Genomic DNA, 16,570 nt, shown 5'->3' with positions numbered 1-16,570 from the left:
GCACCTCAAAGTACGAGTAGCATGTATAAAAATATATCATCTTGCATATATTAAGGTGCAAGTTTTACATATTTAATTCTGGATGCACATCTGTTTGATATAATCTTTTGTTTTTAATATTCACCAACGTATTTCACATGTTAACAAACTAAAGCAAACAAGCATTCACAGTCAAAGAAAATGAATATGCAACAGTAACAAATAATTAAGAGATTAACACTCATTTTTTATTTTTAGTTGTTTTTGTTTTTTTGTTTTCCAACTTCGGGACAGTTTTGTTCTGACCTCAGTGCTGAGGGTCAGTGATGTGAGATCAGTGTTTTGTTAAAGGACTGTCGGCTTGTTTTCTGAAGGTGAACCACGCTAATGATGTCTGGGTCTTGGGGAAAGCTGAGCCCGAGAGTTACGATGCAATGGTGACCAATCAGACTGGGCTCGTCTTAGCAGCTCCAGGGGCCGACTGCATGCCGCTCCTCTTTGCTGATCCCGTCGCAAAAGTTATCGGAGTCGCACATGCAGGTCAGCCCTCACTGCTTCTCAAAGTTTTGACCACTGTCTGCTAATTTAGGGAACCATCATCTCATTCCGGGCCAATCAAGAAAAAAAATGCACATCAGAACTATTAGTTAGTGTTTTTAATATGTCTATGTGTGTGAAAGAGAAACTTGAGTAGAGGAACTTAAGAAGACTTTGCAGAAAGCACACACTTCAACATTCTTTGGAATCAAAGTAAATTCTTTCAGTGTTAATTATTCTATAGACTCTTTATATAATTTGTTTTAGCCTTTGGTGCCTCCTAGAGGATTTATTTATTCAAGCTAAAACCAAACAGTTGAAGAGAGCGTGCAAAAGAGGCTGCAGTGGTACAACTTTACAATATGAACTCTGACGATGAAATGGCTACATTTACAGGTTGGAGAGGAACCATAATGGGGGTTGCCATGGCCACTGTGAATGCCATGGTGACAGAATTTGCTTGCCAAGTTAGCAACATTGTGGTGGCTGTGGGACCATCAGTGGGACCCTGCTGCTATACCATGGAAAGAGACCAGGCGTTGGACTTCATGAGCATCCATCCAGACTGTGTTCCTGATCCAGAATCAGCCAGACCACACGTCGACATCCGTCTCGCCAACAGGTACGGCTCACGAAACGAGAACACTCGCACAATAGATTAAATAGAGCTGACAAAAGTACAGAATGTCTGTGAACAAGGAAAAGAAAATAGCTCTATATTCTGTTGCCTACATTGTAGAGGGAGTCTTAGTCTGCAATAAGAGAATGAATAGGGAAGAGGTTAAAGTGGGATTCAGCAGGTGGGGATCCCTAAAACCAATTGCAAGGTCGTAGTGTGGAGAAATGAATCACAACTCAAAATAATTTCTCTTAAGAGCTTCAGTAGATTTTCTTAAATTTCCAGTTTATCACCACTGAGCAATCCTTACCTTTAAATCTAAGCTCTCTCCTTCCTCTCCTGTCCTGTATTTCTTATCTTTCTCCATCTGTGAGTGAAGTTAGCCCTCTTTCTTTTCACTCTCTGTAAAATACAGCAGCCGGACCTTTAACACACACTGTGTGACAAACTGCACACAAACACATTGTGTGTGTTTCGCTGATAGAAACGCTGCATTTGAAATTACCTGCCACTTTTTAAAAAAATTACTCGAGTAAAGAACAGATAACTGGAAATTCTACTTAAGTACAGTAATGAAGTATTTCTACTTTATTACTTCCCACCTCTAAGATTAACCAATGAGGGAAAACTGATTGTTGCAGAGCAAGAAACAAATTTAGGATTTATTGTGGATGTTGATCGGCATTCACATAAAATTTATATTTTCTTACTAAGGTCATAAAAGCATTCTGAAGATGCCCTTTTCATTTGAGTCTGGCTCAAATTTAACCTGAATTTCAGAAAATGTTCACGATGTTTTATATACAAATTCAAAGTGTATTTAAACAGACTAAACAGACTAGTGGATGCACTGACTACCCAGATTCTATTTTTAAGAGATGTTCCAAGATGTACTAGTCTCGTTCTTTGAAGATGTAAAAGGTAACTGTGGCAGCCACTCAATGATGACTCAGACTTGAACTTAAATACATCTCAGAGGAAATCATAGCTGAGTGAATTCTCCAAGTTCACTTTCATTCTGTCACTAGTGTTAGAGTGTGTTATATTTATTATGGAGTTAATCAATAAGATCAAGTAAGAGCTTCAGTTTAAGATTAAGGGTCTTCTTGCATTTACCCATTCTGGGTTGTCTGGAGAGGAGGTAAGAGGAGAGAAAGAAGGTCCTTGTTTAAATTTTCAGCCATTACTATTTGAGTATGTGTTGGAAATAGTACACTGAAGCTTTAAGGTCTTTAATATTGAATTCATATATGGGATTTGTTTTTCGCTTAGCTGTGAACCAAACAATATGTCTAATTTCCCATCCCAGAGTTCTCCTCCAGAAAGGTGGCGTCCTGCCCGAGCACATCCATGACAACAAGATGACGCACTGGTCCTGCGTGACGCCCTGCACCTCATGTCACCCTGAAAACTACTTCTCCCATGTCAGAGATGGGCTTAACTTTGGCACACAGGTGGGCTTCCTGTGGATCAAACAAACGAATGAATTAATGAGTGTTTAGCACACTTACCTCATATTGTTGTCAGCTAAAGCTCCACAAAGTCAATGTGCTCTTTTGGTAAAATTACATGGTATAAAAAATGTTAAAAGCAGCAGACAGAAAATAGCTAAAAACCAATTGTTTGCTAATTTACTGTTTGATATTTACAGCTTTAAGGATAATTTTGCATGTCCCACAGATTCTAATCTTCAAATAAACTAGAGGATTAAAGTTACAATGTGCAAAATCTCAATACTAGATGTCAGTACATAGCAGACTGCATTCAACTGAGTTCGGTTTTCGTACCCCTCCCAATTCAAATGCACAATCCTAGCTAAGGTGGCTTCCATTCATCTGTAGTGAGTGCAGGCTGTCAGTCCACTGTTCACCTCAGCAGTAGCAATATGTATTGACATCTATGGACTCTAGAGGGAAACTGCAAAACTTTGTGGCTGAGTCCAATATGAGTCAGTGAAGCTCATTTCTGTCTGACAACGATACTGCAGTGTTGTTGAGGATATCGAACTTTTTGTCATTAAACACTGCCCTTTAGTAACACTTTCTTTGAAGTGGAGCTAACTTTGTTGGATTCAGAGTCTTAGCGATTAAACTCTCATACGATGTGAGAATGTAATCAAATTGTTTATCGGAGGGAAAATGTGATTTTTAGGACACTTGAGTCTAACATTAGCTAATATAGCATTAGCTTATTGCTGTTGTGTTTTAGCCAGCTCATTGTTAGCTGGAGGCCGTAGAGTCGCATGTCTAATCTGCCATCAATAAGTAATTATAATGATATCAGGAAGAAATGAACATGTTTATGCACATTTTCGTGTGTTAGAGCTCTGACTTCAGCTCAGTAGGTTCAGCTGAGGAGAAAGAGGATGACACTTTATCCAGGTATCACCTTCCCTCGCATTTTCGCTTCTTTAATGAAAACAACCACTTCTCAGATGATAAAACATGGGTATGATCATATCTTGAGTCTGTAGGTGCAGACACAAATTAATATTTTACTAAGCTAAATTATTACTATTTTATTTTTTAGAATTTCACTAACTTTCAGGGATTTCTCATTTGAACAAACATGTTTTATAGCTCGTAAGATTTTTGGGGGTGAATCTAACTCTGCAGGGAATTATTTCTATGTTGTTGGAAACAGCATAGAAATACTGGACTGATACAGTTTGTCCAAACATGTATATTTGGATAGTTTACCTGTATTGTGGGTCCAATGTACCAAGCAAACTACCCACTAGCCAGTAAGCATTCACCTAGCGGCTCTAATCTGTCTCTCTTAATTCCAACCTGAGCCAACAGAATTATTTAGAGAATGAATTGGTGGGTTTAAATACTTGATTAACACATGGACCAAATAGACCTTTTTCTTTTTATTCTTGTACTGAAAATCTTGAGAGATGGTTTTTAATGGCATTTAACTTTAGTCAGAGACGTACAGCATAATATTACTCAGTGATATAAGATTTAAGACAGAACACACATACCTTAAAGGAGTGAGGCTCTGAGCGGTGAGGCCATTCAATTTCTCTTGGTGAATGACTGTAAAAATCTGTACAGCACATTTTACGTTGATATTTCTCTTTCTGCATTGTAAAGCATGGTAATTTTAGTGTTCAATAAACTTTCAGTCCAATGACCGGCTACGTGGGTTTTATTAATAAACTGACTGACAGATAGCAGTTGGGTTCATCAGAGTTCAAATCTGTCACATTTTACAGTAGAATATCCAGGCGATAGATGGGTCATTCCATGAAAACCAACCAACTGCACCAGTTTAATGTTTCTGATGGAGAGGAACAGAAACAACCATTAGTTTGATCTGTTCTCTGATTATTCTGTGGGGAAAAAACAACTTTTGAGTCCAACTTTTAAAGGATTTCATCACCATGTGAGATAAGCCAGAACAAGTTATACCAAATAGGAAATTTGTTTGTTTGTTTTTTAAACCTAGTGTTTGATATTCCCACTATAGCCTTAATTCCTTCTCTGTCAAAAATAATTTTCCAGTAATCTACAATCCTGTTTAATTCTGTGGCTGTTAGGTGGAGACACTAGTTGGTTTTACATATCAGTTTCAGTTCCAAACTTTTAGGAGCATTAAACTTTCTGTTGTTTGATTTAATATAATGAATAAATGTAATTTTATTAAGCATGACAGACACCGACGTCTTCAGGGATACAGACAATTTTTATTCTGAGACAAAAGTCTTGATTTGTCTTACAAAGCAGCCCTTTTCCTAAAAAATAAAATAAATATAACAAAGATCATTTTAGTAACACAAAGTGTCTCACTGAAAAGATCGGCTGTTTTCTCAACAGCCTCATCACTGCATAAAATTAACTGGAAACAGAAGCATCACATTTTTGCGTGTTTCACCAACACTGACGTGGGATCTGATTTTTTTTCTTCCCCCTCAACTTAGTGCAAGTTCAGTCATCACATTGAACAGTAATTTCAAACAAGTAAAAGCAAATCACAAACTCTTACAGTTCAGTCAGTTTTAGCTGAAATTCACTTTTAACATGATCAAAGTAAAGTGAGGTCAGGTCTGCACAGGACTAACACCAACGACACAAACTCTACAGCGCATGACTCGAAACACTTGCATCATATAAATCATGTTCCCGGACACATTACTGACAGAGTTATCAATTAAAACATTCTTACACAACACAGACACACATGCATGACCGACCTGGTGGCAAACGTCATTTGTGGGCTTCAGATAATAATAAAACCTCTCCTGGCATCAGCTTTCAAACAGAGACATCCCCGCACATTAAGGCCAGTTCTTTTAGTGCAAACACAGAAATGCAAAGTCAGTCTTAAATGAATGCAATGAGCTCTATTAGCATTAGTCGGGAAATGAGCCAGATTATTAACATCAATCACTAAACCAAGTTGTTTAATGTTAGATTATATTTTCTTTAAGTGGTGAATTATTTTCTTTTCATTACGGTCCGAAAATTATTTTGTACCCACGCTACTAACTTAAATTTATGTGCAAGTCACACAGTTTCTTTGCAATTTTAACTTGCATCTCATTTCAAAACATTTTCAGGGCTTTCATGGTCACGTTTCCACTATTGGAGACATTTAGCATGCTCATGTGCTTATTTTGCATCTCTGTGTGGTGATTTTATAGGTTTTTGTTTTCTATGGAAGGTCATTTTTGTGTCTTTATTGTTCTTCTCTCCTCACTGAACTGGTAGAATTGTGTCTCAATGTACTTTTTAAGGTAATCAAAAATTTGTTAATAATAAGTTTGTTAATAATTTTGTGTCATTTTGAGTTTGTTTTGTGTCTTTGTTTGTTTTTGCATAAATAAGAGCAAAACATTGCAGATTCAATGGAAAAAAGGAGCGAATCATTATTTCAGACATTCATTCTCCACACCACTCCCCACCACAAAAACAAACAAACAGAAATTCACACTTTTATCCTAAAGCATTGCCATTGTGGCTTCAGAGGCTGTTCTCAATTGGCTCATGCAAAAGAGTTTAATGAACCACAAATGTAGGAGCCCTTCTCACTCTGGGCCATAAACTGAAAACAATCGCTAATCCAACAAATGTATGAACTGCTGAGAGAAAGAGTCCCCGTCATTACAGAAACAAAGAGCCAAACATTATAATCTGTATTTAAACAGTAAAAGTGTTTCCATAGCAGGTTTATGATTTTAAGCACCACTGGATTCCTGCCAAATCTTAGTTTAGCTCATTGCATCACCACCTAAGCCGGGAACTGTAAACAGGCCATTTGGTTTGTAATTTTTGGCCAATAATTAACAGAAATAAGCAGTCACGTAATTTTAAGACCAATGGAACGAGGACAAATCCAGTCTTGGTTTTGAACTCAGGAGGAAATTTGAGAGCTTTGTGCTTTTGAAATGTCAGTGGACTCATTTGCGGAAACGTTGCTGGGTTTTGGCCCTGCTGAGGTCACACAATGAAATGAAACCTGTGGGAAACATTTTTTAGATATTACTCCTCAGTAAAGACCTTCCACCATTTAATCTCCAACCTATTAGCCTTTAAGTGGCTGCAGCAGCAGCAGGCTTGGCAATCTGAGGTTAATCGGAGTTGACTGATTATCAAAAAAAAAAAAAAAAAAAAAAAAAAACACAACAACAACAGATAATTAATTTGCTTTTTACAACAAATAAATTCCTATACATTTGTGAGGTTGGAAAATAATTATAGTAAAGTGAATGTACAGCATCGTCATCAGCAAAACTTCTACTTGCAAAAAGCAAAGGCCTTGAATGCAAACGCTTGAGCTCATCATGTAGAGAGAAACGATCATCAACATTATCAATCTGTACTCCAAAGAAGATCCATACCTACATCTGAACAGCTACATATCTTAAATAAGGATAAAATGACTCTTAGAAGAAAATGAGGTAATGAATTTAAGCTCAAGTGACCTGTCAGGAGGTGGCAGGGGAAGTCCTTCCACCATATTCCTGTCCAGTCTCATATTTATATTTACAGAAAGAGTTTTCAGCATAAAAGATCCTGTAAGCTTAAAAAACTTTGAACAGTTACCTTCTGCTGCCACCAGAGGTCAGCAAACTGCACAGAGCCTCGTGTTGTTTCAGTTAAGAGGAAGAAGTTTGCAGGTAGTTTGCACCATTGTGGTATTGTCGATCGACAGTCAGTTTGTCACAATCTTGAAATTAGTTTGAAGAGATCAGCTAAAAAATACAGACGTCCCGCTTCCATCACTACACTGTAAGAAAAAGGAATCTGACGAAGTACGATGATCCCAAAGCTGAAGTAAAGTTGTGAAATTTAGGCAGAAACCAATGTGAATCTATCAGGTTTCCACAGCTCACAGTAAAAAAAAGGAAAAAAAAGAAAAAAAAAAAAGAACAAAAACATTGAAAATAAACAAGTGTCCAGAACTAAAATGTGTTTTTTTAGGGAATAATGATGCTGCAGACACTCTACATGCTGAATTGAATTAACCATTTTCATGCACTTAAGTAACCAAATCACCGCAAGCAACCTGGTTCCAGCAGAAATCAGAAACATATTAAACATATATACAGTAACCTGGTTAAACATTCAATGACGTCCTTAAAAATATCTGTGAATACAATTTCAAGTGTACACAAAACAATATTACACTATTACAACTTTGGATATGTTAGCTGACCATCTGAAAAGCAAGCTGTAGTAACAACTGGTCAATTATTATAAAAGGGCTGACAAATTTCATTTCAAATTACATAAATGATTCATTATAAAATCACTTTAAAATTCTTAATCCTAAAATAACCTTAAATTACTGTTCATTAATCGATTAGTATATGAAACCTACTGATCAATGTCTCGTTTTGCACTAAACCCTGTGTGTGACAACATGAGAAATAAGCAGATCTTTGAATACAAGATGCTAAAATTTGCAAATATTTGGCTTTTTATTCATTATTTTTACATACAAAAACTTATTTCTATCATGCTAGACTTTTGTTTTGAAGAGGTTGTTGTTGTTGATAATAATAATAATAATAATAATAATAATAATAATAATAATAACAATAATAACAATAATAACAATAATAATAATAATAATAACAGCAATATTAACAACAACAACAATAATAGGTGTATTGTAAGTACATATATGTATCATGGTCTTGATAATAAAAAAGTGGTGTTAGTGCATTCTGAGTATATGTAATGTGAGTAATCCCTGCCTCACTGAAAAGGACAAATTACACTGCTTATTTTTCATGTTCCATTGCTCTGCCATAAAAATGGTCCCTGTCGATCCAACTTGCTCTTTTTGCCAATAATTCGCCCACAAATAACAGTATTAGCTGCCATTTAGCTGCTTTCCATGTTGATAACTGACAGAGTTTTGGCTGTGTGTGTCAGTCAGATAAATCCTGTTCAAATGAAAGCTGGCTATAACCTGATTACTTAAGTGCATGTAAATCTGGTGAGGGACAACTGAATGGACCTTCAGCAAAAGGATACCTGACTATGCTGAGAGATGCATGAGGATGCAGTCACAGAACAAAAGGAGAAAACAGGCTGAGAATGGCAAAGAAAGGAACGCAAGTGCGGAAGGGAAGGAAGGAGGAGGTAATGAGTAAAACAAAGAGGAAAAACATCTGCAGTCCAAGTTCTCAAGTGACTATGGTATAGAGGACTGTTCAGCTACCTTGGTGTGTTTGGTGTGTGTGTGTGTTTTATCAGCTGCAGTGGCAGAGCAGCAGTCCAGCCACTAGAGGAAACAGGTTGAGCAGCAGGAGCCACAGAGTGGTGGCCAAACCTGGAGAACTGGAGCATGGATCTAAAAGAAAGACAGAAAATAACATCAAATCATGTTTGTTTTACATAACAGAATTATATTCTACACACATTGAGTATTTAATTATACATACATCTTAAGTTTTATCTTTCCCTTTCAGTGCTTTCCTCACAGATTTCTTTACTTTGTTCTCATTTATATCTTTTCCCATTTCTTCACTCATTAAACAACTTCATTCAACCATCAGTTGAAATCTAAAAGGCAGACAGCTTCACCATGGGACAGGAAGAGAAGCATTTAAATCAGCTGGTCCACTGACTGACCAATTGGGTTGCTCCTGGAGGTGTTGATGGGTGGGAGATGGTAGGGTAGGGGGCAGTCATCACAGAAGTCGGTGCAGGCGGGGCAGATGAGGACACCGTTGTAAACCCACTCGTTAACGCGTACGCTGATGCTCAGCAGCTGACCTTTACGGACACAGAGGAAGGAACGATCCTGAACGAACACCATGAGGCCCTGAGCTGAGCACGACACCTGCAGCACAGAGAGGGTGTGACACAGACCCAAAACACACAGCGACATGCACTTTCCTCTCATTTCTCTAAGCTTATTAGGGATTTTTTTTTCCCTTTGTATAAAAACCTTTTGAGAGCCCACTAAAGCAGTTTGGGACAACAAAAAGGGATTTAATTTATTTAACCTGAACTATTAATCTGTTTGTCATACATAAATAAAATTAAAATCTACAGATGGGGCAGTGCAATATGACAAAAATCTCATATCCCGATATGAGACATTTATCGTCCTGACAAGGATATAAATCACAAAAATGTAATATTTTCTGTAAATTCTGTGAATCTCTGGCAACTCGACTTGCATGAAGTTTTTCCAGCTGGGCGTCATGTAGCTGGATTCGAGTGTTTTAACCGATGCATGACATAAGACATAAGTTGTAACGGCCACCATTTTCTTTCAAAGTTTGAGTCTAAGGTTTATTTTTTAGCACCTGACGGCTTTTTTTTTTTTTCTTCCCCCTTCTCATCCGTAAACTCTCTGCATACTTTTTCCTGTGATTCAGTTTATTTTGAAAAGTCTCAACAGGATCTTGAGCTTTATTGTGAAAGGTGTACGTGGAAAACAAACACGCGGAGCCACGCGATGGTTTTACCGTCGTTGTAAATAACAGCACGTAAAAACAGCCCCTTGTCTGTCTGTAGTGTGGTTATATTAAATATAAGAGAAAGAAATTAAGAAATAATTTAAGAAATTAATATAGCCACTACCGTGACCATCAAAACGATGAAAAAAAAATATTGCTGTAAACTGTTTATTTAAGACACCACGAAACAAACGATAGTGTAAAATGAAACGATAGATGTTTTTATATCATCATCATCCGATATATATCGTTATATTGAACAGCCCTATCTACAGATTTCTAGAAGGTAAAAGTCTCAACCTACAGATGTCACCTTCTCCACTGAGCTGTAAAGGGGATCTTAAAAATTCACAGAAACATAAATAAGTATATGTACATGTCAGCACCTTGTAGCATCCGGAGCCCCAGTCAGGGTACGTCATCTTCCGAGTGCACTGCTCCATCACAAAGGCTGATTTCTGGTACAGACACACAGAGTCTGGTCCATACTGCTCTGCTCCATAATTTCTCCACCAGTCTGAACAAACAGAGAAAACCACAGATAGAAAGCTCACATATTTCATAGAAACAGCATCAACAACAGCAGATCAAAACAGATTTTATACAAGGATTCCTCCAAATGTCTTTACTCAGTGGTCCCCAACCCCCGGGCCGTGGACCGGTACTGGTCTGTAAGTCGTTTGGTACCGGACCACGAGAGTTGAGGCTCGGGTGTGAAATTTATGGTTTTCGGGGTTTTTATCGTTAATTCGGTTTCCCTGGGTCATTTTCCGTATTATAGTTGTGCATCTTATTTTGAAAGAAATATTTACGCATTACCATAGCGACCAGAGAGCATTAAGTGGCAGAGAGGAGGATGTTACTCTCCATGTTGGTGGCACATTTCAGGAAGACGCTGCTAATAAAGTAACACAATTACACAGTGAGTTGGCGTTTATTATTACATTTACAAAATACCACAGTTTTTGTCTTGGTCGTATCATTTTATTTTGTTGTATTTATCCGAGACACCTTAAAGGCTGTCCATGAAAATATTGTCTGACATTAAACCGGTCCATGGAGCAAAAAAGGGTGGGGACCACCGTCTTTACTGATGAGCTCTCAGTCACACCTATGACAGAGTAGGTTTCACGTTCCTGACAGTGAAACTGGGCAGACATGTGTTCTTATGGATTTATGCTAAATGGTGGTGAGCTACTTCTCTGTCAAGCTCTTTTTGATTTTAACAAATTATTTAAAAATTATTGAAAATTATAATAAAAATAAAATTACTTAAAAATGAACACCATGCATCTGTCTGATCTGGCCACTGAAAACAGTGGTCAAAGTTCAAAGTTGAACTTGACTGTGAGTACTCCTTGCTGCACGTGCCGTGTCCTATGTGAAAGGGCCTTAAGGTGTCCAAACCAGGATTAGTTCTAGTCCTAAAGAGCTTTAGGATCATCGTATGCATCTTTATATGAAGTCGCTTTTTGAAATTCAATACTTGAAAGAGTAAAGGTAATCGCTGTAATTAGTCTAGTGAGTGGTTTCTTTGCATTTTTTTTTTTAAATAATCGTGTGTGTGTGTGTGTGACCTGCGTTTAAGGCACAGAAGAATAAGAAATATATTAGGAAACTATTCTAACCTCCCTCCCTGTACTACAGCTGTTCACAGAGTTTGATTTAAAACAGCACTAGACTAAAGGCAGCAGTAGAAACAGCAGTATAAGCAGTACCTGGCTGGTTCTCAGACACTCTGCAGTAGGAGTTTCTCTGGTATTCTCCACTGAGGTGCCAGCTGAACTCCTGACTAAATGGACAGTAGTCCGCGATCTCCACAGCACCCCCAAAGAACGACAGCTGATCAGCAGCCACGTCAGGGATCCGCTCGAAATACTGACACAGCACATATAGTTACCCACAGCACACTCACTGAACACAGCAGAGCTTACTGTAACATGCACATACAGCACTGTGTGGTAGCTATAAATAACCTTGTCAGGCATTTTATATAAGAAAAAAAAAATAACACATCCACTAGTTTCAGCAGAACACTCACAAACATATCAATATTGGTAGTGGTGGGGGGCTTGCATACCTGATACTTAAGTGGCAGTTCTTGTGGGTATTTTTGCAAGTTGCACACAGCCACAGCCAGCTGATCCTGTCTGCAGGTGAGCTGCAGAGGAGAGGCTCGCACTGTGTCACAGTACGGAGTTACAGCGTGTCTTCTGCAACAACAAGTACATGATAAATGCTGCTAGTTAGATATGCCATTACTGTGGGTACCTGGTACAGTACAGAATTTATCTGTAACATATACATATGCCCCTTTTTCAGTGTGTTAAACCCCTTAGCAGTCCAATTAGTCCCCTAAACCATCCAATGTACCGTGGGCGGTACGTCCGACTGCTAACAGGTTAAACTTGGTCATTTTTTCAACCATTGGTGCCAGCTTCAAACTAAAACAATGAGCTTTGTGATCATGAGGGAAAAAAATAGCAAAAAAAAAAAACTTCATCTCTGTTTGACACAGAGTTTGTGTTTCTGTGACCTCTGTCTCTGCTTGTCCATCCAGAATTTGCAGCTCTTCATGACAAAGTCGCAGCCGAGACCACGGCCCCAGTCCAGCCTCTGAGCCAGGCTGTAGTTGGCGCGGTACCATCCGCTGTCCTCCATGATAGCCAGCGTCAGCCGAGAAAATACTCGGTTCTGAGTGTGGGAGCCCGTCATTGCCTCATTCTGGGATGAATGAAAAAAAAATAAAAAATGGATGAACACAACTGAGAAGCCCAAACTAAAAAAGCTACCAAAAAGCGACGAGAAAACATGTGCTGACCTCTAAGAGTCTCTTTTCCCAATGGTTTAGTTCGGTTCCTGTCCCTCCTTGGTTCTCCAGCTCCATCCCCTCCAGGATGGGGCAATTAAAATGTTTCCTCGCCTCCTCCTGGAAACAGAAAGGAAGACACATACTACTTAGTTATTACTTGACATCAACTATAACACCTAAACTGGCCTCCAATAACAATCTCATAGGTTCAAGTTTGTCCACTCTTTCTAATCAGACCTATATATTACATTCCTTCAACAACTCCTGGTGTATATAAATCTTTGTAAAACAATTGTTTTTATAAGCACAGTCAAAACTACAGCTAAGAGGTGCAAAATGACAGTACATGATCTTTTTCTAGACTCACATAAACAGAAGAAGAGTTACCAGTTTTCTTAATATTGAAGCTTCTTACCACAACACGAGGAGTGACAAGGACATGCACTTGGTGTCGGACCATCACGCCTCCTCTGATGTCCCACAGTCTGGTGACTCTTCTGATAACTGCATCGCTCCACTGGTACAGACCCAGACTGATGCACAGGTATAGGATTAGAAGTTAGAGCTTGAACACTGGAAATCATAGATGACCATTACATATAGTGTAATCACCTCTCGTTGAAGGCAGGCAGGCCGCTTGCAAAACGAGGAGTCAGAGGTTTGCCCTCATCATCGTGGTAGAAAGCAAACAGACCGGCTGAAAACCCCTAGAGGACGTAAGGAGAAACTCCAGTCAGTGACAGATTTCACACATGAACAAATTACTCAACAAGAGTCTATTTAGCACCAAATTACAAGAATATTTATAGCAGCACATCTTCTGGGCAAAATCTTGCATTTTTTATTAATATGCTCACGAGGTAAAAATAAACCCACATCAATTATTAGCTTATAAGTTCAGCTTTGGCAAACTGTTGTTGGTCAACAGTAAAGCATCTCCAAATGTATTCAAATGTTAAAAATCTGCCTACGAAAATATGGTTCAAAAATGTCTTTTGAGCAATCTGTGTGAACCTAATTCACCCACGGGAAGCTCAACAGCAGTGACAAGTGGTACTGACCAGAGCGTGGATGATTTCATGTTTGACTGTGGACAGCATCCCTTCAAACTCCTGAGGTTGAGAGGAGATCATAGCAGGGCACAGGTTGGCGTAGCCTGCTATAGGTCTAAAAGGAAAAACACCCTGACAAACATTAGTTTATACTGTGATATTCTGACAGTTTGATTTATTTCTGTAACCAAGATGACAGTTCATTGCTTATTAAGCAAAAAAATGAGACTTTATTTAAAGACTGGATTGTATTTTTAGTTTATTTTTTAAATTAACACTAAGTAAGGTTTTTATCCTCCCACCTATCCAGCTCCGCCTCCAACTGGCAGTAAGCAGCATAGGCCACTATGTTCTCCTGCCCACAGCGTTCTGTGGTGACACCGCTGACGTACAGCACAAAATCGGACCCTTCGACTCCAGGCCCATCTGGGGGCCCTGTAGGGCCACATGACTTCCCAGACTCACTGCACACCTTGCATTGCTAGAAGAGAAACACGACATTGGAGTGAGCAGAGAGCACACTGAACCAGTGAGGACGGACAACAGTGTTCACATCTTAGCATAAAAACACTGTCGGTTAAAAGTTGGTCAGAATTTTTTTTAAATCATGGGGAAAATGGTCAACAGCACTGTCTGGTTATGTGTTATCTGTAGAATTCAACTACAGCAGTAACATTATATACATTTTGGTCAATGCATGCTTGGTCAATATTTTAATGTTAACTAGCAATGAATTAACACTTCATATGTTCCAAATAAAAACAGAAAACAGCTGCTAGCAAGGCTAGAGTCCTTGTCGTGTGTGATCAGTAATCTATCTATGCACGCTCTGACCTGCAGGTGGTGCTGTGGTACAATGACGGGCCCACATCGTGTAAGGTTTGCACAGGCGTCCTGGCAGTAGCGATGAGGGTCATCTCTCTTCCTCATGTACTGGTTGGTTGCACATTGTCTGAGATAACAGAAACAGTTAATTAAATATAACCACAGATGTGGTTCCCAGAAATCCAAGAGAAACAAACATTTCAACAACTTTCTGGCAATTAAATAGTATAACATAAACACACAGCACTTGATTAAATTACTCATCTGGATTTTATTAAGGGGGGGCTTTGATTTATAGGAGTGCTTACACTGAAGCTAATTGACACCTGCTAGGCCTCAGTCAACTGGTCTTGGTGTGTTTGGTGACTCTTCTTCAAATCATCACACAAATAACACGACTTAATCCATGAAACAGCCCAATTAAAGAGGTTTGTGCTACAGTTTTTGGTGAGTGACACTGTAGTATTTATTAATCTGTCACATACCACCAGTTGTCAGCTATCTGTGTTTGCCCATTGCACCCGCACAACTTGTGGATGCAGGTTTCTGACCAAGTGTTTGTTAGCTGACTGCTTAGCACTTTGCACTCTGATCCAAATTTGATCACAGAGCCAAAGAATCTACATGGCAAGCAACAAAATGCTAACGTTGTGTCTTCAAAAGGCAAAACCACTGGGTGATGTCATTGTAGTTTCATTCTTTCTTTAAAAAAAATAAAATAAAATACATATGCACACACTTTGATATTAATGCTTTTACTTAAATAAAATACCTTAAAACTTCTTATGACAGTATGTGGAACATATTTAAAAATCTAAATTACTCTAGACTATTGTTTTATCCTTCTTTTAGATTACTGAACTGAAAATTAGTGCACATGTGTAGCTAAAATAGTGACGGCAGGGACTACATACCTGCTGAGCAGTACAGGCCCCACTCTGCGCCTGACACTGAAAGCCCTCTGCAGGTAAGCGATGGCCTGAGGAAAGAGCTTATCCTAGAGAGGGACACATGGAGTAACACATTTTCAATCTGTTACACCTCTGATCACAGCCAACAATGCTGCAAAGCCCAATCCGACATCACTTCAACTACTGCTAATGTTTTTCACGAGTGCTGCACTTGAACCTCACAGCTGAGAACCAAAACAAACAGCAGAAGGCCCGGCTGAATGTTAAAACCACTGATGATGTCCTCATGTTGCAGTTCTTGTGGATACTGGACTTTGAAAGTAAGATTTAACAGAAAACCCTATTTACTGCTTAAAAATCAAAATCGGGAAAACCACAACAAGTTGACTCTTAATTTCCACTTTTATTTATACCAATTTCTCTGTGGTTGAGATGTGTTATTTTACAAGGTCATAGTTAGACTTTAACTATTACAAAACATTTGTTGTATAAAGTGCTCAGGTGTGTCCTCACCTTCACAAGTCTCCTTTTGTCTGCAGTAAGTCTATGGATGGAGAGCATACTTGTTACACACACAAACCTGGCATATGGATGCTAGAAAAATGGTGACAGTTGTTCTGTTTGGCTTTTTGTTTTGTTTTTTAATCCTTTGAGTTGCTGTAGCACTTACTGGTCAACACTGCTGTCATAGATGATCTTTATTTTCAGCTGAAGGTCTTCTGGAGAGCTTCTCTTAATCAAACGCTCAGGCTTCAAGTAAACATGGTGGACAATCTGAAACAGGATAGCAGAAAATGAGAATTGCAATTTATACAGTGGGGCAAAAAAGTATTTAGTCAGCCACCGATTGTGCAAGTTCCCCCACTTAAAATGATGACAGAGGTCAGTAATTTGCACCAGAGGTACACT

At 38.6% G+C, this 16,570-nt stretch overlaps 2 protein-coding genes across 2 annotated transcripts in view; one reads left to right on the top strand and one right to left on the bottom strand.

Moving 5' to 3' along the window:
* The first annotated feature begins 51 nt into the window (after positions 1-51).
* On the top strand, positions 52-4,573 carry LOC102297155 (purine nucleoside phosphorylase LACC1). The gene is made up of 3 exons (XM_005943447.3): positions 52-519; positions 913-1,138; positions 2,445-4,573. Exons 1-3 carry the CDS (start codon positions 414-416, stop codon positions 2,635-2,637), a joined length of 525 nt encoding a protein of 174 aa, XP_005943509.1. The 5' UTR covers positions 52-413; the 3' UTR covers positions 2,638-4,573.
* A 2,154-nt stretch (positions 4,574-6,727) lies between these two features.
* The window catches only part of lmln (leishmanolysin-like (metallopeptidase M8 family)), a 12,752-nt gene continuing 2,909 nt past the window's right edge, over positions 6,728-16,570 (bottom strand). The window contains exons 2-16 of the mRNA XM_005943446.3: positions 16,332-16,435; positions 16,175-16,205; positions 15,665-15,747; positions 14,760-14,877; positions 14,228-14,406; positions 13,935-14,040; positions 13,486-13,580; positions 13,289-13,406; positions 12,883-12,990; positions 12,598-12,785; positions 12,142-12,274; positions 11,780-11,939; positions 10,448-10,578; positions 9,226-9,436; positions 6,728-8,944 (exon numbers count right to left, since the gene is read on the bottom strand). Of these exons, the coding sequence (XP_005943508.1) occupies positions 8,844-8,944; positions 9,226-9,436; positions 10,448-10,578; positions 11,780-11,939; positions 12,142-12,274; positions 12,598-12,785; positions 12,883-12,990; positions 13,289-13,406; positions 13,486-13,580; positions 13,935-14,040; positions 14,228-14,406; positions 14,760-14,877; positions 15,665-15,747; positions 16,175-16,205; positions 16,332-16,435 (1,866 nt within the window). The 3' untranslated portion in view covers positions 6,728-8,843. The remainder of the gene's footprint in view (positions 8,945-9,225; positions 9,437-10,447; positions 10,579-11,779; positions 11,940-12,141; positions 12,275-12,597; positions 12,786-12,882; positions 12,991-13,288; positions 13,407-13,485; positions 13,581-13,934; positions 14,041-14,227; positions 14,407-14,759; positions 14,878-15,664; positions 15,748-16,174; positions 16,206-16,331; positions 16,436-16,570) is intronic.

The sequence above is a fragment of the Haplochromis burtoni genome, unplaced genomic scaffold, assembly GCF_018398535.1.
Source record: "Haplochromis burtoni strain Fernald_Lab_line unplaced genomic scaffold, NCSU_Asbu1 Contig_370, whole genome shotgun sequence".
Lineage (NCBI taxonomy): Eukaryota > Metazoa > Chordata > Actinopteri > Cichliformes > Cichlidae > Haplochromis > Haplochromis burtoni.
The sequence above is the reverse complement of the archived record's forward strand: the minus strand, read 5'-3'. Positions and strand labels throughout refer to the sequence as shown.